Source organism: Colossoma macropomum, unplaced genomic scaffold (genome assembly GCF_904425465.1).
Source record: "Colossoma macropomum unplaced genomic scaffold, Colossoma_macropomum, whole genome shotgun sequence".
Taxonomy (NCBI): domain Eukaryota; kingdom Metazoa; phylum Chordata; class Actinopteri; order Characiformes; family Serrasalmidae; genus Colossoma; species Colossoma macropomum.
The window spans coordinates 5421463-5447014 of record NW_023494797.1 but is presented as its reverse complement, the minus strand read 5'-3'; the positions used below and the strand labels follow the sequence as shown (position 1 = coordinate 5447014).

Sequence of the window (25552 nt, the reverse complement as noted above, 5' to 3'; positions counted from 1 at the left end):
GTGTGGGGGGGTGGGGGGGTTCCTAATGGTAATAATCTTATTACGTAACTATGCTATGGGTGGCTGGGGGAACAAAATTACTTTCACAATAGGGCATCCTCTTGTTCCTTGGATGGTTGATCCTTAAAAGGGCCATTTCTGAGCATCTGGGGGGCCCCAAGCAATATCCAACTAATAATCATATTATTATGCACGCAACAATGGAAAATGCTTCATTCATTTTAATCAGGGAATAAGTGTAATGAATGCTTGACTTTGACTTAGGCATCTTACAGCAGTTGGGGGAATGGAGAGTGTCTTTCAACAACTTAAATGTTCAACAACAATAATAATAATATAAAAATAACTGAATAAAAATACCTATTTATAATATTCGTATAGTTTGTCATGATTTTTAAAAAAAAATGTTATGTCTTCACTAAAAAAGTGACGTCTTCTTTAGATGTATATCTACCAGTATCATGACTAACAAACGCTAACAAGGACATGCCCAAAGGGCTCTCATTATTTGGGGGCCCTAGTTTACAGCTTATACCACAACCCTGCTTATTAATCTTAAAAAAAATAAATAAATAAATAAAAAAAATAAAAAATACAACAAAAAGGGGAAAATGGAAATACCATCTTTTTAACCCCCCCCCACCAAAAAAAAAAGCAAATAGTGACCGGAGTCATATACAGAAACAGTTTATTGTAGGTTACCTTTCATTACGTTTGTAGAGAAGTTTGAGATGAGGAATCTGGGCGATTTCTGGACCATATTGTACTTCATCCTGATGCAACTATGTACAGTACTACTGAGTCACAGTGATAGCAAGAAATTTACCATCTAATACAGCTCCATTCTTTGGAAATATGGAACAATCTGTTTGGCATACCTTTGTTAAGTTTGAACAGAACTGCGCGTTTACACAATTCATTACAGTTTAGAAGATCCAGATCCACCTGGGACACTTTAAACAATCATATTGTTATTAAAGTACATTCAGTATGCTAATCTCCAATCAAGTGTTGCTCACTTATGAAAAAGTTCACAAACAAGTTAAAATTCTATGCCCAAGATCTACAGGCCAGTTCAATATTTCTACAGCAGTCAGACAGTAGTATTGGCGCCAAGTATGTACACCGATGCCTGTCAGGCGGTCAGGAAATAGTTCACCATGTGAACTCCACCTTGGTCTGCTGCAGTATAGTGTATTGCTATTTTTTAATCCCGGTGATACTGCAGTTCTCTAGGTTGATGTAACGGAACCGCCAACTACTTGCATGCAACAATGCCCTCACAAGGCCGGGTTCTGTACTCTGTAGAGATCCTTCAGAAACAGGAATACAGCGTAAAAACAGCTTGTGTACAATTGAGTCTGTAGGGTACCGGGTACTGTAGAAATCATAAAGAAGTTTTGTTTGTTATTAAAAAAATCCCCATTCCCTTGGTAATTGCTATTCAACAACAGCCCATCCAAAAAGAGAAAAATAATTAAATAATAATCTAACGTTCTTCTTCATCATGACATTGCTCTGGTGCAGGCTGAACCTTCTTTAGTACTACCAACATGGCAGCAGTCCAGGAATCCGTCTTGCTCATGTGCCTGGTCTGGCAAAAGTCACACCAAAGGCCATCTTCTTCCATTCAAAGTCCAATCCATAGTCCAAGCACAGGCTACTTCATTAAGAAAACAAATAACCCAAAACATCCCATGTTTCGTATAACAGAAAAAAGGACTTTCCAATGTACATATTAGATGTATACACATTTACACATTATGAATGATCATTTATCAGTTCATTCGGTTTATTCCTAAAGGTTTTAGAGGAAGAACCAAACAAGACTGGATTGAATCACGTCAAATCCTTCCTTTAAAGTTGACCGAAACCATCATCCATCCAGCAAGACTTAAACCCTGCAGGCTTTACTTTTTCAAATGTCATTCAGGTCAAGAAAAGATCTTCAAGTAGTTGAAGGAATGGCTCCAATCGTACCCATCAGACTCTAGTTCAAGTAACTTCTCTCCTCTTCCTCTCTTGGCCACGTGAATATTGAATGCATTATTAAGCACAATTTGATTTGTCCTGATGATCAGGCTACAGGATGTCGACGGGTTGGCGTCTTTTTCCATAGTCCACAGCACGATCTCCTGGAACTTCACGGTCTTCATCATCTGAAAGACAAAGTAAAGCAAGAATCAATGTAACAAAGAAGCTTGTGAAATCTGTAGTGTAAAACTGCAGTCACACTGGACTGCTGCCATGCTGGTGAGCTGCTGAGCTTGAGCAAAAATCAGACAGGTTGTGATATGGTTTTGGACAAACATGCCACCATTATTATTATTATTTTTTTGGTTATTTGCTATTACGAGTAATAAATGGCATAATGATGACTAAGGAGCAGAAACAAATGGAGGAACTATCTTGAAAAAAAGAAGACACCATAGCTTACTCTCTTGTTTGGCTCATGCTTTCAGGGTTTGCAAATTTGCAGGGTTAATCCTGGATAATGTTCACCTGGATGAACTCTGCGCAAAGCTAAATGAACCACTACTGATGGACTTTGTCGCATTTCTATGTCTTTACCTGATCATCAGGTATTAAACTGGCTTTATGATAAGGTAATACTTTAGGGCTGTTTTGAATAATTTTACTAAATCAAGTATTTGTTCATTTTGTCCTCCCCCAACCCCCCGTTTCCTCATTTAGTATTCTTCGTTTACCCCTTTACACTCCACTTGAATTTTAGAAAAGGAATACCTGAAATGTCACCCAGTTTCTTTGAAGACAGATCATAAAATAGCTAAACTAAAACCATAAAAAGATTTATGACTCAAATGACTTGAAGAAATCCAATCCAATCAGGCATCTGTCTCTTTATCTGACATAACACTATGGCACACCTGTCTCACAGCATCTTTGAGATGTTCACTGTAAAAAGATCAATGTATAAATGTGTACCATTTGCTACAAATCAAAAACTGGAACATTGTTTAAAAAATGAAAAAGCATACTTAGAATAATGGTTAATTATGAAATGTAAGTAGTACTGTTTATAACAGTAGTAGTGAGAATGAAGTGGTGTTTCTGAAGGAGTATTTCAAGCCTGTAAAATGCTGTTCAGGCCAGCCCTAATTTTTACTTGCGTTCGATGTGACCATGGCTTAAGACTGCTGTAGCTGACTGAGCAAGAACTGAAGGTGAGCACTATAGCTTTACAGCAAGGTAGGGGCCACAGACACTTAATAAAACAACAAAGAATACACATAGTTAATGGATAACGGCCAAGGTGAAAGAAGTCCAGACAAATCCAGACTTCTGAATCCCCATTTTACACATCAGCCCTGCAGAAATGGACAACACAACACACAGACAGACAGACAGACAGACACACACACACACACACACACACACACACACACACACACACACATGCACTAGAAGATGTTAACACAACACATACAGACATGTATGTTATTTTGAGGCTGTTTTCACACATGGTTTGTTGGCCAGGGATGATTAAGCTCTGCTGTTTGTATACATTTATAGATACATGTACAAATAAATAAATAAACAAACAAACAAATAAATAAGCTATTTTTGTCCTGTACAGCTTCACACGGCTTCATTATACTATAGGCAAAGATGCTTCAGGAAACTGCAGAGTCAGAGTGCAATTAGATTTTTGAATTCAAACACAAAGGAAAGCTCTGTTGATCATGCACTCAGATACTGTAATAATGCAAAAACTGGGTTCCTGCTGAGTGATCTGAGACCAATGTTACAAATGCTTCATGGAGGTAATTATAGTCAGAGACATTTTAAATTATACTGCAAGAGCAAAAATGTTTCGTGATTTGTGAGCAAAATGGTTCTTTTCAGGAATTTTATTCCAGTTTTTAAATAGTAAATGTCTGGTTACAGGAAAAAAGACCTCATCAGAATCAGTGGATCGTTTCCAAACTAGGAATATGCATTCCGACGAATTTTAATATTCACGTATCTGCAGGAGTTAATGAACACTTATCTGGTTAACCACCAGGAAGCAGAGGAATCATTTAAAAACATTTTATTATTTTATTATTAGTTTTGATAAGTAATGGAGGCTGCCTCTTCAGATGGGCGCTAAACCACACACAGTTAACTGGTACAACACTGACTGCTGATGAGGACTCGTCATCCTACACAAGGTGTATTCACCTCAGACGACAACGCACCAAAATGTTAGTCTGTCTACAGAATATATTTTCAATGTTTCTGGACCAAGCCTACATCAGCTAGATTAGTTAGCCTAGTCAGCAAAAAAGCTGCACAATTTCTACCTTCTCTATCACATCCTTAACAACACATGCTTGGAATACTGGCAGCTTGAATGGTTAACCGAATACTCAGTACATATGCACATCCCTATTCCAAACAACTTGGAATGATATCTTACTTGTTCATCCCCATTACAATGAATTATCTCCCAAGAATACTTATTCAAAACAAGCATGTTTGGAGGCACACAGGTCACTATTGCTAACTCAGGTTTGGAAAATCACATGTGAAAATGCTACAATGATGCTGCAAATATACTGACTGGTGTTAAAAAGCAAAGCAGAAGCTAGCACAGCGCACAGGACAGGCAAAACAGTTGAATGAAGCATGCTCAAAAGAGCACTCGCTCAAACCAAAAACACACATACATACCTTGCTCCCAGCACAGTGTCACGGTATATACAGACCTAGACACTCAATCCTTCCCATCAAACCTTTCACTCAAATGAAAGTACCAAATGAAAGAATTTCTAAGTGCAGGGAGTTAGGGGTGTAAATCTCTGACCTCATAATGATTAAATTTTTATGAAACAATTAAAATTTTTAATTATTTTTCCTAAATTTGAATACACAACTGTGCTAGATTAACACTTTGCTCAGCATTGGAAAACAGACGATAAAAGCAAAACACTTTTGAGATTTTACACTAGAAAAATAGCTCAAAGTCTGACACATTTTACTGAACATTACTACAATAATTTTTAATCAATTCTAACATTCCACCTTTAGAAGGATGCATCACAGAGCATCAATGCATCTTTACACCCCTACTGTAATCTTGTGCAAGCAAGGGGGTAGAAGCAGCAGCAGCGGCAGATAGGGGAGGGGAGGAGGAGGAGGAGGAGGAGAGAGGATGGAAGAGCGACGCGGGGTGACGTCCCCCGGGCTCACCTTGGGCGTCTTCCTCACCGCCGTCGCCGTCCTCCTCCTCGTTGTAGGCCAGTTCGGCCTGCTTGTCGGCCTCGTACTCGCCCACATTGCCGTCATCCCCGTTGTAGTCCGCCAGCTTGGAGCCGTGCTGCGGATCTACAGGGGATTCGTTCTCATCAAAGAAACGGTCTGCAGAGGCATAGCAGGGCCCCGTCAGGAAGAAGGGACAGTAGGAGCAAAAGAAGAGAAAGGGAGAGAGAGACAGACACAAGGAGACACAAGGACAGAAAGAGAAAAAAGCAAGAGAGGTCAGTTAAGATTAGGAGGGAAAAAAAAAGCTAGAGAGGTCAGTAAAGGACACGGGTGTGAGCAATGACAGAAAGAAGCAGATCAAAAGGCAGAGTGAAGGAACAGCAAAGGCAAAGTGGGACATCTGTAAAAAGTATTACATTTCTTTCCCCTTTCCCCAAATGTAGTCAATTCGCCAAAGTGGCTAAAATGAGCTGTTGTAGTCTTGTTAGTAGCAACCTTATCGAGGGCTTTTCGCAATTAAAAGGATTAAATTAAGTTACTCTAACAAAAAAGAATGAATTTACAATGCAATTTGATGCAATTAAATATTGAAACCGTGTATCTCTATTTTCTATTCTTATTTTTATACATCATTTGCAGCAGCCCCTTGTATTATGTAAACACGATCATAAATGGACCATGAATGCTCCAAAAGTACCTCGTTATATCAAAAAACTTTCCTGACTTCTCATGTCAAGTTACTATTTTAGATATACACAAGCACAAAAAAAGCAATTCTGGCCAATGTTGTTATGTCACTACCAAAGCACAAAGTGTTTAAGTCCATAGGTGGAACTTTATTTTAGCATATTTTAGAGCAGGAGGTGAGACTGCATCCCTGCCACAAGGTGAGCAGCTGGATCCCACTGTTTGGAAGTAAATGTGTCCCAAAGTCTGAAAATCAATGTGTAACATTATGAATTGCTTTATGAAAAACATTTTTTGCAATTAAGTAAACTGTGTTTTAATGAACAATATTATGATTTTACATGTGTGCAATGGTTCAAATAACCTAAAATTGTCACTACAGAAACGGTTACATTTGGTAAAGTTTCAATAGTGTTATTACTGTATTGATAGTAACAAAATGGAATGTTCAATTGTTTTAAGAACATATACAGGGTGTCCCAAAAAAATTGACATCATTTCGTAGTCTAATAACATAGCCAATTCTCCCTCAAATTTCTCAAATTTTAACAAAATGTGTAAAAACTAACCAAGTTTAATTTTTAATGTTTAATGGCATTTTGTGTGTTAAAATATGCTCAAACACAGTCAAACAAGAGTGTGCAGCGTGCATTTTCGAGAAAACCAACTGGAAAGCAGTTTTGGACATGGCACAAAAAATTCAAAGAGGAAGGCTGTCTGTGCAGGGCAAAGGGATCTGGACGACCACCAGTATTGGAAGATATTACATTTGTGAAGCTTTGTGAAATCGGTTATAAAATCTACATCCCTCTGAATTTCTTGTTTGAATTTTGATAAATAAATCTTGTATTGTTCAACATGAAGCCTATTTAATTTCATTTGCCTGGACATGTAGTTACTCAGATATTCACATCTCAAATGATGTCAATTTTTTGGGACACCATGTACATGATCAAGATACAGGGTAATTCAAAGCAAGACAATTTTAGTCAAAAGTCTGTTAAAAGTCCACAGTGAGCTCTGAACTCTAACTTTGAACCAATTTGGCAGAATGATCTTTATATGATCCTTATATGCCACACTATGTGTCACAGTTTTTTTTTTAAAGGCTTCCTACTTTGTGGTTTTTCCTGATGAAATATTTTGGAACCTCTGAAAGACTTTGCATAGTTTACTGATGTTCAATTAAATGTGTTCTTATTCTTTGGCCCTTTTGAAGTCGTCAATTATTAATATAATTGATAGCCCTGGGTCTCCTGGTTCCAGTGCAAAACAAAAAAAGACAACAAATATGGCTGATCAACTACATTTTGAGCTAGTGGAAAATTTGTTAAAGGTTCTATTTATGATATTTTAAACATAGTAGCAAACAACTATTTTCCATCTAAAGAAATAGTGGAGTAGAAGTATGATGAGCAGAGAATGAAGTCACACCCCCTTTGTGTGTGTTGTAAAAACAAGTTTCTATGTTTTTTGTTTTCATAGCTGATCCGGCCGCGTGCGCATGTTAGCCCTGCCCTGTAAACATGTTGGCCCTACCCATGTACACACTGAACAAAACGCAAAAAATAGCCAGAATATGTAGGTTATAAAAAAAAAAAAAAAAAAACAAACAAAAAAAAATTATATATATATATATATATATATATATATATATATATATATATATATATATATATATATATATATATATATATATATAGGCAGAATATATAACAGCTATTTCAAAAAAAGGTTATTTGCTCCTCACGAAACAGACACACTGTGACATCGTGCAGCATGCTTTCCTCTTCCTCACAAGAGGAGAATGCAAAGTTTCCCCACCTCATTTTAAGAGCTGAAGTTGCGAGTGCCCCCACTCACATCTGGCACCTCAGCTGAGTTTCAGCTGATTTTGGAGACGCAGCTCCATATTAAATGAAGCACAAAACAAACAGACTGAATGTATTTAAAAGCAATAACATCTCCTTTGCTCTTCACAGAATGAGCAAATGGTGACGGTGAGGTTGGTTGTCGTCACTCCAACAGCAGAGAAGACTGTGATTGGTCAGTGAGTTTCTGTCACCTGTAAAGTTCCAAAAATGGAACAGAGGGTGAACAAAATAAAGTCACCTATCGTCACCTGAATGTTTGAATTAATTTAATGTCGTCCGAATAAATCACGTTCAGTGTGTAAAGCCCTTGAGGCACCTGAATGTAACTGCTGTACCATTTAAGGTGGAACGGGAAATTTCGAACAAGAAGCTGGTGCAAAAGAAGCCGCTTCATCAAGATTTGAAAAGTAATAAAAGGCACCTTTGGCAGGTGGGTAACTAACTTAATTTTGCTGCTTTGTTCCTTTTGCTAATGTTTGTGATGTTAACTGGTTAGCTTCACAGCAGTAGCGACAGCTTGCTAACTTGCTGTGTTTGCTTGAACATTATGTCATGGTATTTGTCTGTACAACATTTGTGAAAGGTTTTGTGGCCATGAAGGTCTAAAAACAAACAAAAAACAAAACAAAACACATAAGTTTTGTTGCCCGGTGTCATTTGCCTTGGCAATGCATGTCCACAAATTTGAGGGGCGAAGATTCTGAAGGAACACTGAAGCAATTAATGCAACAATCTTACTCCAGAATCGTATACTGCACCTTTAAATTAGATTTTTCCATTGTCGCTAACATGAAGACGCTGTTGCTTTAAGATGAAGAATGACTTGGAAGGGTAAGGGAGAATTAATGGTGAGGTTGGCAAAGGAAGAGTGGAGACAAAGAAAAGACAAGGAATGGCGAACGAGACGAGTAAGTAGAAATGAAGAGAGTGGGTGGGGTGGAGGGGGGAAGCAGTGAGGCGAGCGGAGCTGAAGCCAGGCAATACAACTACCAACCCATCAACCTTGTCACGCATGCGCACATGAGGGGAGTCGGTGCAGTACTGCTTTAAAATCAGCTTCTGCCAGTTATGCGCTTAGGATCATTACTGCTTGAATTAGATGGGGCTGATTCTAGACCAGCACTCACAGACAACACCTGATAAATAAGGGATCAGCACTGCATGACGTGACTACATCTGTTTATAGTTTGGCCTAGACAAACGCAGACATACGCCGGCACACAGATACACACACACACACACACACACGCACGCACACACACAAATGCACACCCATCCCCTCTGATCCGTACTCACTCTGCCGGTGTCGAAGGGGTATAGCGGGTGCAGGGTCTCGGTTGAGATGGGGCTCGATGGGGTTAGGCAGGACCTGTGCAGGGTTTGGTGGAGGAGGCAGTGCTCCCTGGCCCCGCTGGCTATCAGGACCTGGACAGGGACATATTCACAGAAGAAAATCAGCACAATGGTCGTTCTGTAGAAGTTTTGCAGTCCCAGGGACCTAAAGCACTACACATATTTGTGTATTCCCTGCTCTAACACACCTTTAAGACCTGAATCAGGCATATTAAAGGGGAATGTCACCAAATGTCACCAACATTTCTGCATAATTAAGTGGTTAAGTAGTAAACAAAGTCATTCAGAGTGATATGAAATGCTCAGTTCTAGAATAACTAACAGAATCAGAACAGTGGTGGTGATGGGAACCAGAGGTCTGAAGAGTTGCCTCCAATAGCTACCTTTCCGAAAGTTATTAGATAAAATTGTTACAAATATGCTGCCTGATGCCTGAGGCAATTTTTTGGTCTAAAATGTAGTCTTAAAATCCATTCATGGAACAGAATTGCCTCAAATCCAATCATTAAGATGTAAGAAAACACAAAAAAATGGTGCACTTCCCCCTTTAATAGCATGGAAATTGCAACATGAGTTTAGAACACGAGGAACTGGAGTGATACTGGGAAACTCTGGGTTACATGGAAAGAGATATTGCACATTATATAAATACTACACTTTACTGATCTTAAGGAATCAAATAAAAGTCATTGTCCTTCACTAGACAAGGAGACAAGAAATGTTCTTATATCTTTACACAGTTTTTCCATACTGTCAGGCAAAAAAATCACTTCATGAAAAATCAGCATTCCTTGGCATGGAAATTACTCGATTTTCTTAACATTGGCAAAGGAAAGGTAAAAGAAGCCTGGAAACAGTAAGTTAGCAGAATTTCTTATTAGCAGTGAGAGAAAACCAAATAGAAGACAAAGGATCAGTGCTTGAGACACATACTTTGATACATTCTTATTTGTTTTGGTATAGAGCCTTAACTCCTCACCCCTTAGTTGTCGACGGTGTTCCCCAAACTCATCTGCTTGGACGGCTGCCTTGTTATCCTCGTCAAACAGCACGGGTTTGTCTACCACAGGCTGGGGCACCTGCTGCTGGACAGGATCCACGTTGTTCCCCATGCCCTGGCCTGCACCTCCATCCTGGGGAAGGTCTGGGCGGTCCAGTGGGAGATTGTGAGCTACACTGTCCCCAGCTAATGCTCCAGCTCCAGCTCCAGCACCAGCTCGATCCTCCTTCAGTAGAATGGCTGTCTCCGCTGGCTCCATGTGCTTCTGTGTGATGGCTGGCTTCTTCAGAGCTGCAGGAAAATTAAAATGGATTGAGCCAATGATCTCAAATATTGTATTGGGCATTTGTTAAATGTTTCCATAGAATAGAAAACTGTGTTTACATATGCATAGTTGAATAAGGAGAGTTTGGTACATGGAACTGACATACCATAAACCTAAAACACTGTTGTCTAATCCTTTAAATACAAATTCTGCATTTGCAAAAGAGCAGTAAAGAGGCAGTAAAATACCCCCCATACCAGTTCCAAAATCCTAAACTGTTACATAACAGACTTAACTCATTTGCATTGAAGAGAGGGGCAATTCCAACTTTATTAGCACAACCCCAACTTTTTTTTTTAAAGTCATGCTGAATGATTTTACCTACTTTTTGAAGATAAATCCAGATCATCTTAAACTGCAAGTTTGATAGTCAGCTAACAACTTTAATTTACTTTGTATTGTTGTAGATATCGAAAGCAAGTAGCTAGCACAGGTCATGTTAGCTACTAGCAAGCTCCAAATAACTAGTATAGCTATTTAAGTAGTAGGATGACGTAGAGTATTTACCCAGAGGCTCATTTTATTTCCCTGCCTTTGTCTCTCCACGGTGCCTCACGGTAATCCAGCAAATCAGAGCCCCCCGAAAAGGAAAAACAGCATGTTCTACTGTAGGGCCAAATTAGGGGTTTGTAAATGGGCGTGTAAAACCGCATCTGGGCATTTTTTGCCCTGACCAAAGTCACATACCTTCTGTGCAGACATCAGACAACAATTTAACATGCTGAATAAATGCACTCTATTGCACCTTTAACAGCACAAATACCATTGTAACGGAAATGGCGTTCCCCATATTTTTCTGGAAAATGGTGAAAATATCACCTTTGCATATTTATTAGAGTCTTACAGAGAGAAATGAAGGGTAATCGTCCTGCTCGCAGGCTTTCTGGGCAGGGAATATAACCCATCTCCCCCATGTACATGGCAAGAGTGTTGTATGTGAGCTAATTGCTCTGGCATTCGTTGTTTCATATTTTCCATATCCAGGTCTACTATACTCCAACAATTTAAATGAACTGTCTCCTTGATAAAGAAAAAAAGGCATCTTGTCCAACAATCGACAGGTAGCATGATCTACCTGTCGTTCCCTAAGCAAGAGTTTCCGGCAACTGTGACGGAGAAACTACACAAACTGGAATTATTCAAAAACAGAATACAATTCAGCTAACAAAACAGATGGTAAAATGCTTTACAGACTGACTGGAACCAAACGTCATTCAGATTAATCTGGCAAATACTGAAAAAGCTGAGCTGAAACTAATACTGGCTCTGTCTGTAACACAATAGGCTACCATATTTTTGGCAGAAGAAACTGCTAATAATAAAGCACTGATTTGATACAATATTTAGGGGTTCTTTACTTTTCTCTTTATTGCAGAACTGCTGTACAGTACAATAGCATTAAAATATTCATGATTGTGTGTTCTCAAATAACATCACAGCTGTGATGATCGACACATCCCTGTGATCGAAACACAGCCATGATATTATTCGTGATAACACACTGCCTCTGTGCTCTACTGTCATAAAAGTACTCACCAAAGTGCATATCATCGATCTTTCCCACTTCACTGTCCTCAATGCCAGGCATGCCAGCATCACTTCCTGGCTTGACCATTTCCTCTGTGATTGACAAGAGAGAGAGTGATTAAGATTCACACTGTTCACCAAGAAGAATATAACCTGCTTATTTTAATATTCACTGCCTTTTATAAACTACTGCAAAAGATACTGAGGAAAACATTAATGGACGATATGTAGTTGTGTGGTGTGTCTAAGGGCACAGTGGCAGTAAGTACAGACAGGGCACAGACACTGGAAGGAGCACGCCTCGGCTACAGTTTAAAACCGGCAACCTCCAGGCCCAAGAGTAGAGGCCAGTTCCCAGCACTGGCACTGAACCAAATTTAGTGTGCATCTGCATTGCAACTATGCAACACCTTTCAGGTCTGGGTTGTCATGCTGGTGTGTGGCCTCTGTGTGGCGCTCTCCTGCAGCTTCAACTTCTGTTCCTCCTTCTGCCTGACCAGCCACTGCACCAGCTTTACGAGAGTCCAACACGCTCTGGAGAGCAAGACGTATGAACAAACAAGAAAAAGGAAGGGGAGAGAGAGAGCGAGAGTCAGGGAGACATGTACCCACAAGGAATGAAACATGAAAACAGCCTATTAAAAATGAAGCAGACACTTATACCTGTCTGAGTTTGGCAGCCTCCTTCTCCATTGTCTTCTTGCTCTCCTCATACTCATCTTTAAGCTGTGCTATCTGTCGTCCACACTGTAGGCTACAACACAAACATACACAGACAAGCAGATGAAACCAATACAGGTAAACATGAGAGAAAATAGACTTGAAACAGTAGTTCCTACAGAAATATTTTAAATCAGTTTGATTGCGTTGAACTACCTTAAGCCAACAATGGCATGATAAGCCATATTTTAAAGCAACAAATGTAAGCTCCAGATTTTAAATCTCAAATTCAAAACAGAATAAGGTGTGATTATTTAATGAGAAATGAATCTTACTGTCTCTCCAACAGTCTGTAATGAGCGCTCAGCCTCACCTCTCATACTCCAGCTTCCTCTCCAGATTGGTGCTGTTCTTCTTTACCTCCCTTAGCTGGTCCTCTTGCCTGATAATTTCCTGCCTCAACTCTTTCACCTGCTCTGTATATATGAACACAAACCTTGTGAGCAAGACATGCGCATGCCTTATAATTAGGGTTATGCTTGGGTTTAAACATCAAAATTAACTGACAGTTTTTGTATTTATACCAAGAATATAAGCATGACATTGAAAAGCAGTTATGGTGGCGCAAGTATGCAGCACAGTTAGGAAACAGCACCCTCTTGTGCCCGACTCTTACCTTTCAGCCTGTGAATTTCAGACATTTGGGCTGTGACATCACTCTGCAGTTTCATCTGTGAAACAGAAGAGGAAGGTGATAGAAGTTAAACGTGTGGTCTTGGATCATTACAGATGAAAAACTCGTATGAAACTCCTAAACTCCTGTCATCTACCAAGTATTATACAGTCTTTGTATCTGGGAAAATCTCAAGTAACATGGTAATTTGACAGAACCTGTCACTTCTCTTGATCATGGTGTACTGAAGCCTTTATCTACTCCAACATTTTGTTGCCATCTGCGGCTTTTGAATGACCAGCAGTCTAATGTGGTATGTATTGATCTGTGGAAAGCCTGAAACAAAACACTGTCAAGTATGTGTCTATGTGTGCAATTATAACAATGCAGTGGGCTGCCTCTTTAAAAGGATGGAAAGCTGGAGTAGTTGTTCTTATGAACAGAATTATCAGATTTAAACTGGATCTTCTTAATGTTATGGACAGTGCGTCTATCTAGTTATTCGCACCATACATTTAGGCACACAACCTCAAAATAAAGATGGTGATAAAGCTGTTGCACAGCCCTGTTCACAGCGCACAGAGACGAGACACAAAGCCAATAAGCAACCACAGCATTTAGATGGGTAGTTTGCTTTCCTTTGTCTGAGCTCCCCTCCCCACATACACACACGAGGGAAGAGGAGGCCACAGCTGGCAGACGAGAGACGAGGGACCAGGGCAGCTTGAGGCTTCACTCTGCCCTCAGCTATCTTCATAACGTTACTGTACCCTGAAAGTTCTTGCCAAGCACAGCAAAACTACAATACAGCTTTACCCAGGTGAAACTAGACAGAAAAGGGGAGGAAACTACTGAAAACAGCTGAGCTGGACAGGGTGAATTAGGGAGTGTATGGAAAGAATAAGGCATTAGTTTAATGAGTTAGCTGCTTCCTGAAAATATCATCTGCTCTCACCAATCTGCTGCAGTGTAGGAGGTGGACCCTCCTATTCAAATTAAAGGTCTGGAATGAGTCAGTTATGAAACAAATCATGCATACCACTTTAAGCATTTTAAATCAGGAGTGCCCAAACCTGCTCATGGTGATCTATCGTTCTGGAGAATTCAGTTCCAACCCACCTGACTCTTCATGTTCAAATGCTCCTCAAAGGCTTTCTTAACCAAATGAAGGGGGTTAGATTAGGGTTGCATCCCTGGTTTTGATACCCCTGTTATAGGCTAACCAGTTTTACCTAACCCAGTTTTGGAAGAAGAGTTGGGTATCGTTTGTGAATTCTGTTTAGAAATCAAGAGAAAGTATGTCTGGGCTTACTGTAATTCAGCATAGCTGTAGTAGTACTGAACAACATCCATCAGATTCTGGAAGAGTCTCTGAAACCTTTAATAGGCCCTAAAAACCCAGGACAACATTTATTTAAAAAAAAAAAATGATACTTGAAATGGATGAAAATCTATTACAAAAAGATAAAAGAGAGGGGAAGAAAAGACACCATAACTTCAGGCTCTGTATTTCATAAATGTAAGTTGGACAATATGCTGTAAATTAGTAGTTGCCAGGTAAGGTAATACATGAAATCTGAAGAAACATTTGATCAAAACGGGATTTATCTTCATCAAGAACACTGCATGAAGAACAGTACTAAGTCATTGCTCAGTCATTACTGGAGAAACACACCCCAACTAACCACAGATATAAAAGTTTTCAGCCAGTTTTCTGGGCAGCTTTCTGACTCTTTACAAGAGAAAGTTTATTACTGGGGCATTTATCTGTGTAGTGAATACATTTAGACTCAGCTAGCACAAAAACTAGCAACGAACAGCTAGCCAGCTGACTGCTGTCCACCGCTAGATAACTATACATACATACGGAATCATTCTCTGAGGATTTCATAAATGATTAGGTCTTAACTATAACATTTGTTTTCAAGCTGCAGGTGAGAGCTTTGACAGCATTAGGGCCAGTTCTTCTGGATCTAATGTAGTTGTTGACAAGGAAACCACATCTTTCACTATGGCAAAAAGGTCTGTTGAGATCGCGGGATGAATGTCAAAGCAGTAATTACATTAATCGTTAACAATGATCACAGCCTTTTTTAACTGTTTTCCCTCCATTGCAGGACTACAGTTAGTGGTAAAGTGTCTTATCAGATTCTGCAATCAAATTATCAATAAAGTTTTAATGATTAACACTATACCTCACCACAGAAAATCTGAGATGTATTCTTCCCCCAATTTTTTCATTCATTACTTTTTTTCTAACTACAGTATCCAGGTGAAGTGATTCATGTGGAGAGCCAAAAAGAGGGGAAGATAAATAAATAACAATTATTTCCTTCTTTGTCACAAAAAAAAAAAACGTTTCAGTGTCAAATTTTTGTATCGAAGTAGTGGGATCAGTATCGAACATTTTCAAATGATACTCAGCCCTACTTATGGCTATGTTTAAAATATTGACATAGCAATATATTGTGAATAAGCCCGTATCGATATTACTATAATTACTGTCTAATTCTGTGTCTTTTTCTCTATGCATCAATATATTCTTTTGTTTCTAGCAATATCTGAGCTCAGGAGTAGCCTTTACTCTAACCTATTTGTACAAGAAAAGATACGTTCTCTGAGCAGACAACAAAGCACTTCTGCTACATGCTGTAAATGTATAATTCCATTTTTCCATGACAAGAAAAACAGATACTGTATTCTAGTCTGACAGCACAACATTTTACAGTATCTAGCGCATGGTGAGCATGTTTGAATAGTTGAGGTTTGGCTCTTTATTTATTATTATTTGTATAAAATTATTATTATTTGTATAAAAAGCTGCCTTTGATAATAAAAGAAAAGGGGTACCGTTCCAGTCTTGCCTGGTTTCACACTTGTCCCTTCAGCATGTCGGGCGTTCAGAATACATGGAGCACAGAGTAAAGGTCATTCATTGGTTTATCATCTGTTGTTGTGTGTATGAACGTATCCTTTACTAACTGTTGTTAAGATTAGTAAAGTATCCTTTATTAACTGTCGTTAAGGCCTATATGATCCTTCTAATTAGTTTCCATTTCACAGATGTGATTCGGTTTTCAGCTTTACTGGGTTATTAATTTTTTTAGCTTTTTACTGTGGTTAGCGCCAAGTCACGTCACATTTTGATTACATGTTTGTAGAGTTGCTTTGAGCAGTAACACTCGCACTCACACTCATAAAAATGCACCGATACCAACATTCTGATACCGGCTGATACCATGTGATGTAGGCCAAGAGTACACTGTAGCACTAATGAAAAACGCATGAAGGAGACTCTGCTCACACAGCGTTACTGACCACGTGACAGTCAGACACAAAGCCACTGGTCACTTTAAACATCCTGCCTTGGTATACTCCCACCAGACCTACACTGTGTGATTTTAAATACACAATCACAGCTGCTTCCCCAGTACAAGTGGAGAAACATAGGCTAGCAAGACGGAAAAAAATTTGTGCTCAGTGTGTTTAGTTTGCTCTGGTTAGCATATAGCAACTTAGCATTTTGATTACATGTTTGTAGAGCTGCTTCATAGAAGCTGTTAAATTATTTGACTGAAACAGCTTTACTGATAATCGTCTGTAGACAGAGCTGTTCGCATAGGATGCGTTTCACATAGCATGAACGGAGCATTTTCGTATAGTGTGAGTATATAAATCGTAGGCTGTCCATACACAATGTTCTGTTCAAACATACAGTGTGACTCAAAGAACACAGTGTGTGTCTGGCTTCAGAGAACATTCAGCTACAGCTCAACCAGCCAAGACATAAAACTCCACACGTGAGTTAGCCATGGGTGTGATTCCAGTTGTCATCGAGCTACAGAAGTGCTTTTCTGATGTAAAAATAAAGCCCGTTCATTCTAAGCACGTTACTCAGTATGGTATCAGACATAAAATCGCCACATACTAAAATATGTACTCTTATTCGGCCTGAAGAAAAAAAAAAAATGTTATTGATGCATCAGTAGCATCAGTGATGCAAAGCATCACACTTTTTCCCTGCGCCCATTTCCATGACCTTAATCTTCAGGTGCTTCATCTAAAACTAAAAACACTGATGGTTTAACATTTACTCATTTGATGTCTTATTTGAATACCCGCTATGATGAGTTTGGATATCAATGTACACCAATAACCTTCCCCAGGTTTGTTTCAGGCCTGTGGGAAACACTAACTATACCAACAAATTTACTAGTCCAAAAATACAGACCACAATGAGCACTAAAACAACATAATCAGTACTGTCTTTGTAACAAATGCCAAATTTGGCCTCTGAGGATATCTGACTACATATCAGCATGTGTGGATCTTAACATTGAAGAAAACACTCCAACCCCTAATAACTTACAGACTGACTTACACACTGATGCACACTCATACAAACCATTCCTCAAACAATCATGTGATCACAAGTTCTACTAAAATATTATACGTGAACGTTACACGCTGTAAGAAGCTGGCGTGTGTTTAATGTAGTCTTACTCCTCCAAGTGTTCCAACAGAGCATCCAGGTATCTGTCCACATGCAACACTAGCAATATAAACAATATAATGTATGAACAAAGACTTGAATCAAACTGTGGTTAGCAGCTATAACAAGCTAATATATCACCACTGGAACAAAACCTTGTCTCCAAAATGTATCCCCCCCAAAAACTCATTTGGGGCCATTCCTTTTGGTCCATTCATTGTGAAATTTACACACTATGTAAAGGGCGACAGGCATTTTCAAATTTCAAAACCAAAACTGAAAAACTTCAAAAACAGGTTTTGTTCTGACAGCAGCGATATGCAATCTCTGTAGTTTACTTCCACATCTTTACACAATTCAAAAGGACTAATTTACCAGGATATCATCAGTTCTCCTATTTTCCAGGTGTCTTACATGACTTGCCAGTGAATGGATACACTAAAGGAAACAAAAAAAAAAACAAAACAAAAAAAACACATCCATACATGGGAGATGCTACTGAGATGAAGCGCAGGCAGGAGAGCAGGTGTTGTAATTTCAGCATTAGTGAGTGGGGTGAGAAGGGTGACCCCACGGACATTACAACATTACAATATGCAAACACTCCCAAAGGGCCATTGAGCTCTTCCTTGTCACCATGCTTCATTTCACAGCAGACCAGACAACTAGATGTTTCTAAACAGGCTGGTTGACATGTTTTTCCCCAACAATCTAGGTTTGATATGAACAAAAGTGTATGTCTTCAAAAAGCCACCTTACTCTTCTGATTCCTGCCCACTGCAGAAACCCCAAGCCTGCATTTCCACTAAACAACCTGAACTGCAGAATTGCAATCTCCAAGGCTTTTATTTCTGTTAACGTATCATTGAGTAGGCCAACCTAAAGCACAGAGGTCCTTGTACAACGCCTGTCCACATAAAGCAGTCTTACTTTTAAATGCCTACCATTCAATAAGATGAATAACCCTTTGTTGACTCTTGATTTCTGAGGTTTACTGTATAACCCAACGTCACCATAAAAACTGCCTCACAGTAAACTTTCACTCTTAAAGATTAGCTAGCACAAAAGCCTTTGACAACAAAGAGAACCTTTTACAGATATAAAGTAATTCAGGTCAAACAGTCATAAATCGTACAAGTAGGAAAGTAAGTAGTGAAATAGGCTTGTTGACAACAGCTCTTCATTGATTAAAAAAAAAAAGGATCTTAACAGAGAGACATAGATCCCGAGCCAATGAGTGTAATAAATGATGATGGCACTGACACAATTCAGTCCTGGCTGAGGTCCATTATGTACACAATGTCTTTGTACCATGAGCTTTATGTCTATGTGCATTGCAGTTTCGAATCAAACATATCCTCTTTAGGTTTGTCAGCAAATCCTGCGAACTACCTTTGTAGCCTTGTGCAAAGAAATGCAAATATCTTGTATAAATTACGTTTCAAGCATTTTTCACCAAGAAGACCAGCAAATCCTTATTTTTGGGCTTAAGCGCTAAACGTAGTGTGCCAGATTACCAGTGTTGATCACCGCAAGCTCAGTGTTATTTAGTTAAATTAAAACTCACTGAGACACCACCGAGTAATGTAGGTTAATATAGTGAAATTTGTAACTCTTGCAATTTGAAAACTGCACTCTCGATACATGTACGATAAATACTGGGACAGTGTTACGGCCATATAGTCTTCGTGTGTGTATACATATATAAACCACAGGCAGGAATGAAAACAAGTAGCTTGCCTATAATAATACAGTCTGGGCTACATAACATTTTGGTGGTTTTCTTCCTTCACAATAAATGGTGCTTGAATTCGCCTGACGTGGCACAGATGACGAGTACTGCACAGATCCTCTGGAATACAGACGAGATACAGAGGATCCTCTGACATGGAGCAAGACCCTGTCTTGTTTAACAATAGTGTACCAACCCCAGCTATCAGCTATAATACTAAAAATGTTCGCAAAAACTCCACATTTTTAAATTCCTAGGTTAAAAAACAAACCGTGTTTATCTGAGAGGGGCTCTGTTTAAAACAGAAGGCTATGTTTAAAACTCAGCCAAGCCGATATGCCACAGTGGAGTTTGCTAACGACACAGCACACACAATCCCTTGAGCAAACATCCGTGGACCGAAAGCATACAATTCCTATGAAAGGACACTCCCCCTCGGCTGTGGTCCCCCAACTCTCTGAGGCAGTCCAAGACGCATATCAATACACCCCGAGAACAAAGGAGGGAGAGCAGGCTGTACCGGAGGGCTTGAGCGGTCAGGAAACCGTTGGGGGCTTTTCTGGCTGCCCCAGCACTGGCTACACAGATGGGCCCTGACAACAAGGTCTCAGCCAGGTCACACAACCACGGGGAGGCCTGGGGCTTATGGCCACAAAGCATGACGAAGTAGGAGAACTTCCTCAGTGCTGTTTTTCAGCCTAGCAACTATAAGTGGTGGGGATAGAGGCAAATCTGGTTGCAAATCAGAACTCAATTTGATTCAGATTTCCAGATTTTAATTCTGGACACTTATAAACAGCTATGTTTTGCCCTAAGTATTCCTCAGTAAAGCTCTTTAATTTAATGCACCTCTGTGGCTATGACAACCAACCATGCTCACTCCAACAACACATTTAACTTTTGAGGGGATGCCTGACTACACATCTAGGAGAATGGGAACAAAAAGAAGAATGAGGTATCATGGAAAAGGTGTTGTAGCAGTGAAGTGCAAACTTAGAGGAAGAGCAACGTGAGAGAGACAAGCCGCCTGCATGGTTCCTATAATCGGAATGCAAGAAATGTGAGCAAATTTTGAGAAACTGGACAAACTTGCTCAGTTAAAAAAGTGGTTGATGGCCTACAAATTCAGCATAAGATTAAACGGTCTTTTTCTGTTTTACTGCCTTGAATGTTTTTTATGCTTTATAAGTCAGTCAACACATGGGGCCTGTGCTACAGACAGCTGCTGGTAAACGCATCATAAATCACTGTCACTATCAAAGGGACATTAGTCTACATAAATTAAACTGCCCTGTATAGACAAACAAAGAAAATAAGCGTTCTCCTTACAAGCAGTTTAAGGAGTTTAAGGCTTTGAAAAACACACTAACACCTGAAAAAGAAGTGGGACTTGAACCGTTAAAGTCTAAATAACATGGATATATATTCTGACTAATTCAACTGAAATTGAATTGATTTACTAAAAATGCAAAGGAATATTATATTTTGTAACATTTGAAAATCACTTATGTGGTGTAAAATTCATGAATTATTATTTCACAGCCCAAAAACTCTACTAAAACATCTACTGAAGCCATGAAAATTTGGTTCCTAAAATGAAGGCGAAGAGTTCAGGCTCTTAAGAGGAAAAATATCAACATTTTGGACGCAATCAGACTCTCTTCTAGCTAATCTCAAAGTCCCTCTGAAAAACAGACAGCAACAGGACTGACAGCAACCAAATTTCAAACTGCACAAAATTCATAGTTATTCTGTTCAAATAATAATTAAAATTCAGACCTATCTGTCCCTCTTGTACTTTCACAGTAATTCAAGGGTAGATGGTTCTAACCAGGAAGAGACAATACTTTTATCATGATCATAAAATAAACAATCAAACAATGCAGCTCTGAGCCTCAGGGTGAAGTTTCATTGGTAGTCCAAGTCAATGGACCTGCCCATTGTGCAAATACACCAAGGCTGAAACAAAGTAACAGGTGAGGAATATCACTCTGGGTGCACTAACAGTGAACAATATGATACTATTTTCTTATTATTGTTATGTACTTCCTCACAATATGCTTTTCAAGCCTATGGATACTGTAAGAACCATAACCAACTGCATGTTTTGTTAAAATAAAGTGCAGTATGTAAAAAGCTGAATAAAAATAACTGTCCTTAAATAGCAGTGATAGCAGTTTTTCACTGTGGCAATACAGGTGCATTACGTCTGTTCCAGCTTATCAAATCTAAAGTGGGGCAATATGACAGTATTCATCATTACTGTGATAACCTACATCAAAATATGTCACAACATGATTTTCTGAGTATATCATGGATATTGTCAGTACTTGGAAACAAATTATCAACTGCATGCTTGACTAAAAAGAGCATTATTAGTCCTGTTTAACTGGTTTTAGGGTAGCACAGTGTGTAAAATGAAGAATACAAATAACCAAATGCATAGTTTTTGATAGCATTTTTAAAATGTGGTGCTACTTTTTTTCTGTTCTCACTTCTGAAAAACTATTGTGACATATTTTGTATCATCAACTTTCTGAAGTATCGCGATTGTCCACCTCTAATCAAATCCCATTAAAACAAAATATTGGTAGGTAGTGTACATCATGAATCTATGTATCTTTTAACCCACTGCCCTTCATCTACAATCTATTCTGAGCCCTTCATACTGGAAACTGAGAAGTAGGAAACTTGAATGCAAGCTGTTAACCAAAAGACACAAACCGGCTTGTGAGCAAACCATACTGTCACAGTGCCCACCTTTTCATCGGCGCACTTCTTGAACAGCGCGTCCCTGGCCTGCAGTTTGCCCTCCAGCACACTGTAATCTCCGTCCTTCTGGTCGATCTGCTTCCTGTGCGTGTCCACCTGCAGCATAAGCTCGGAGTTGCGCTTCTCCAGGCGGCTCCGCGCCGCGTCCGTCCGCTTCACTTGTGTCTGCGCCTCGGCCAGGTCGTCTAGCAGCCGTCCGTGCTTGCTCGACACCGTCCAGTAGTTATAGGCCAGCACGACGATCACCACCATCAGCGCGATGGGGACGAAGGAGGGCAGACGCGCGCCGCGCCGGTTCGCACCGAACCCGACCATGGCGAGGAGTGGAGGAGGAAAAAAAGAGAAATCTGCTCCCGGATCGCTTTACTTTAAACACGCCGCCTTGTCAGCTTTTTACCTCCACTCTCCAGTCTGGTAGCTGAATCAAATCAGCCGTTTAAATAACGCACATCTTCCGTAAAGCGCTAAACGTGTCCCCTGATCCGTTTGGTCAACGTCAACATGACTTGACAGCAGCAGTTATTTCCTCTCCTTCCGCACAGTTGGCGAGTGTCGTTTCTTTTTTTCCTCGTTTGCATTCATCCAACGCCTGTCAGTGGATGAACTGCACCACCACACAGCGACGTGGCCTAAACTCAGATGCTCTCAGCAGCCAGCAGCTCCGACAGCCCTGACGACTGTTACATACACACATACATTCAGTGTAATCCCCTCAGACCATCTCTTAAACTTCACACAGCGCTCTCACGCTCGCTTTTCACTAAACTGTGTGCGGTATGGCTTATATATCAGTAAGAGGAGCTCTGCTTAGAGTCAAACTGCGACTACAGGTTATCTTACCTATAAAAAGCATATAAGTAACCACAGTCGTCTTACAGTCACTGTCCAGACGAGAAACGGTTGTGTGGTGACAAAAAAATAAATAACGTTAATCTGTGAGGCTGTTCAGGCATCAACTCCCAGCGTCCAGGCTAACTAACGCTAGCCTAGCTTTGTCGCTATTCAGCTCTCAGCAGCTGCCAAAGAAGAAACTAGGACTAAATATTCAGTATAATTTCAAAAGGAAATTAATATTAGACTTCGAGCATAACTGCAAACACCCACTTGCATAAACTAAAATGCCCGCTTTTTCCTATAACGTCTCCTCTCGCTGCTCCACATTAGCCAGCGTGCTAACTGTCCAGCACTGCGTTAACGTTACTTAGCGCCAACAGTAAACCACGAATGAAGGAGCTCGGTTTTTGCCCTCCAACACCAAAACTGCAGCTGCGGCCAGGCTGCCTCAGGTCTATAACAAAGCATAGATATTTAAACGGAACTAGAACCGCATATATTTACAGCAAAGGTTAATTTAAAAACCTCGAAAATGTGCTTTCCGTGGAAGAGTATCTCAAGCTGCCTGAGTCGAGACGTCTCGAAAGCCCTGAGAGTCGAGCAGGTCGTCCAGCGTGTCAGGTTCGTTAGACGTGACTGACAAGCGCACAGCCCAATAGGATCATGCGACGGTGGAAGTTGGACGTAGTTGATTGGTCTGTTGCCAAACTGCCACCTCAGCTCGACTGTGATTGGACGTTAAACAGATGGCGTATCCGCCGTATTTAAAGGGGAATTCCACCAATTTTTCGAAATTTCGGAATAATTCAGTCCCTGAGATGTACACGGAAGGCATTTAGAGTAGTTTGAATTGAATCGGGGCATTGTGGAAAAACCTACAGGCCTACATATTTATTTACAATGGTGACAGGAACCAGGGGTCGCAATGTCACAACGCAAATACGTCCATTTCATTTACTGTCCAAAACCACCAGTGAACCCACACGCGTCTTCTGCATGTAATGTTGATGGTAAAATAGTGATAAATCTGAAGGAACAAAGTTTTCTCTGGGGACTATTTTGCCTTACAACACCCTGTATGTACCTCTCCGCAATGAATGGTCTAAAATGAATGGACTAAAATACATTTTAAGTCAAAGCGTTATCAAAAACCATCATAAAACAATGTCTACGGCATCAGGCAGTGTATTCATAACCATTTCATGTAATAACTTTCTGTGAGGGTGCTTCAGAGGCATTAAACTCTTCAGAAGTCTAGTTCCTCAGTTTCTGTAGAGCAGAGTATTCCACATCAAACTCTGAATGACTGTTTACATCTCAACCCTTAGTTATGTGGAATGGTCGAAAAATCGATGGAGTTCCCCTTTAAGTCGGAGCGAACCAAAATGTGCCGCGAGTTTGGGCTTTCATTGTGATGTACTCAGAGTAAAATGTACAAGAAGTGTTCATTCAGTCTTTCAGAAACACAGTTTTGTAAAAACCATGAACTACTAAACAGCAGTTTGTTTGCTCTTATATCTCAAAACGTAGAAATCTTTCAGATTGCTCACTGTTCCAGATAGAAAGTCCTCTCTGCTGCCACCTGGTGGATAAAGGTCGACTTGCATGGCTTCTGATGCGAGGGATTTCTTCCTGATTGATTAGTAGGTAACATGCGATGCTATTAGCACACCTTAAAAATATAGACAATACATATTGTTGTTTGGATCCTACATATTAGTTTGTAATTTTGACGCTCCACCCATAATATAAAATGTAGCCATCGCTACATCTGCCTGTCACCTCTTAACCGCTGCCAACCAGGAAAACCCCCTTCTGATGATGTATTTTAAAGGTGGAAGTAAATTTTGAAAAAGTACAAGTATTTTGGGGTTGACACTTTTGGGTCTGCTCTTTGAAATGTTTTTTTACTAGCACCGATTTTTAAAAATTCTACAAGGTTGAGACGTAAACAGAGTCATTCAGAGTGGTTTAATGTGTGAAATGCTCAGTTCTAGAGAAACTTACCGAGTCAGAATTGTTTATAGTGGTGGTGATAGGAACCAGATATCCACCTCTAAAAGCTCCCTCACAGAAAGTTATTGCATGAAATAGTTAGATATATGCTGCTTGATGTCTGAGACATTGTCTTATGATAGTTTTGTGATAAAGTTTTGGCTGAAAATGCACTTGAATCCATTTATATTAGTCATTTCATTGTGGAGGGGTACATGCGGCGTGTTGTAAAGCAAAGTAGTCCCCAAAGAAAACATTTTTTTTTTCCGATTTATCACTATTTTATCATTATGAACATTACATATGAAACCTCAGAAGACACATGTAGGTTCACTGGTGGTTTTGGATAGTAATTAAAATGGCCATATTTGTGCTGTAGATATGGTGACCCCTGGTTCCTATTAACACCAAAGAAATCAG

The 25552-nt window shown here is 39.8% G+C and overlaps 1 protein-coding gene across 2 annotated transcripts; it reads right to left on the bottom strand.

Annotated features, from left to right (window-relative positions):
• Window positions 1–671: 671 nt before the first annotated feature.
• golm2 (golgi membrane protein 2) lies at window positions 672–23754 on the bottom strand. 2 transcript variants are annotated; one of them, XM_036584110.1, is made up of 10 exons: window positions 22292–23754; window positions 13311–13365; window positions 13008–13110; window positions 12638–12728; window positions 12385–12508; window positions 11984–12067; window positions 10102–10413; window positions 9066–9194; window positions 5197–5364; window positions 672–2159 (listed from the first exon to the last, which is right to left on the bottom strand). In XM_036584110.1, exons 1-10 carry the CDS (start codon window positions 22616–22618, stop codon window positions 2083–2085), a joined length of 1470 nt encoding a protein of 489 aa, XP_036440003.1. In that variant the 5' UTR covers window positions 22619–23754; the 3' UTR covers window positions 672–2082. The 2 variants fall into 2 exon arrangements, with proteins under 2 accessions (XP_036440003.1, XP_036440004.1); XM_036584111.1 differs by lacking the exon at window positions 5197–5364.
• Between the last annotated feature and the right edge of the window lie 1798 nt (window positions 23755–25552).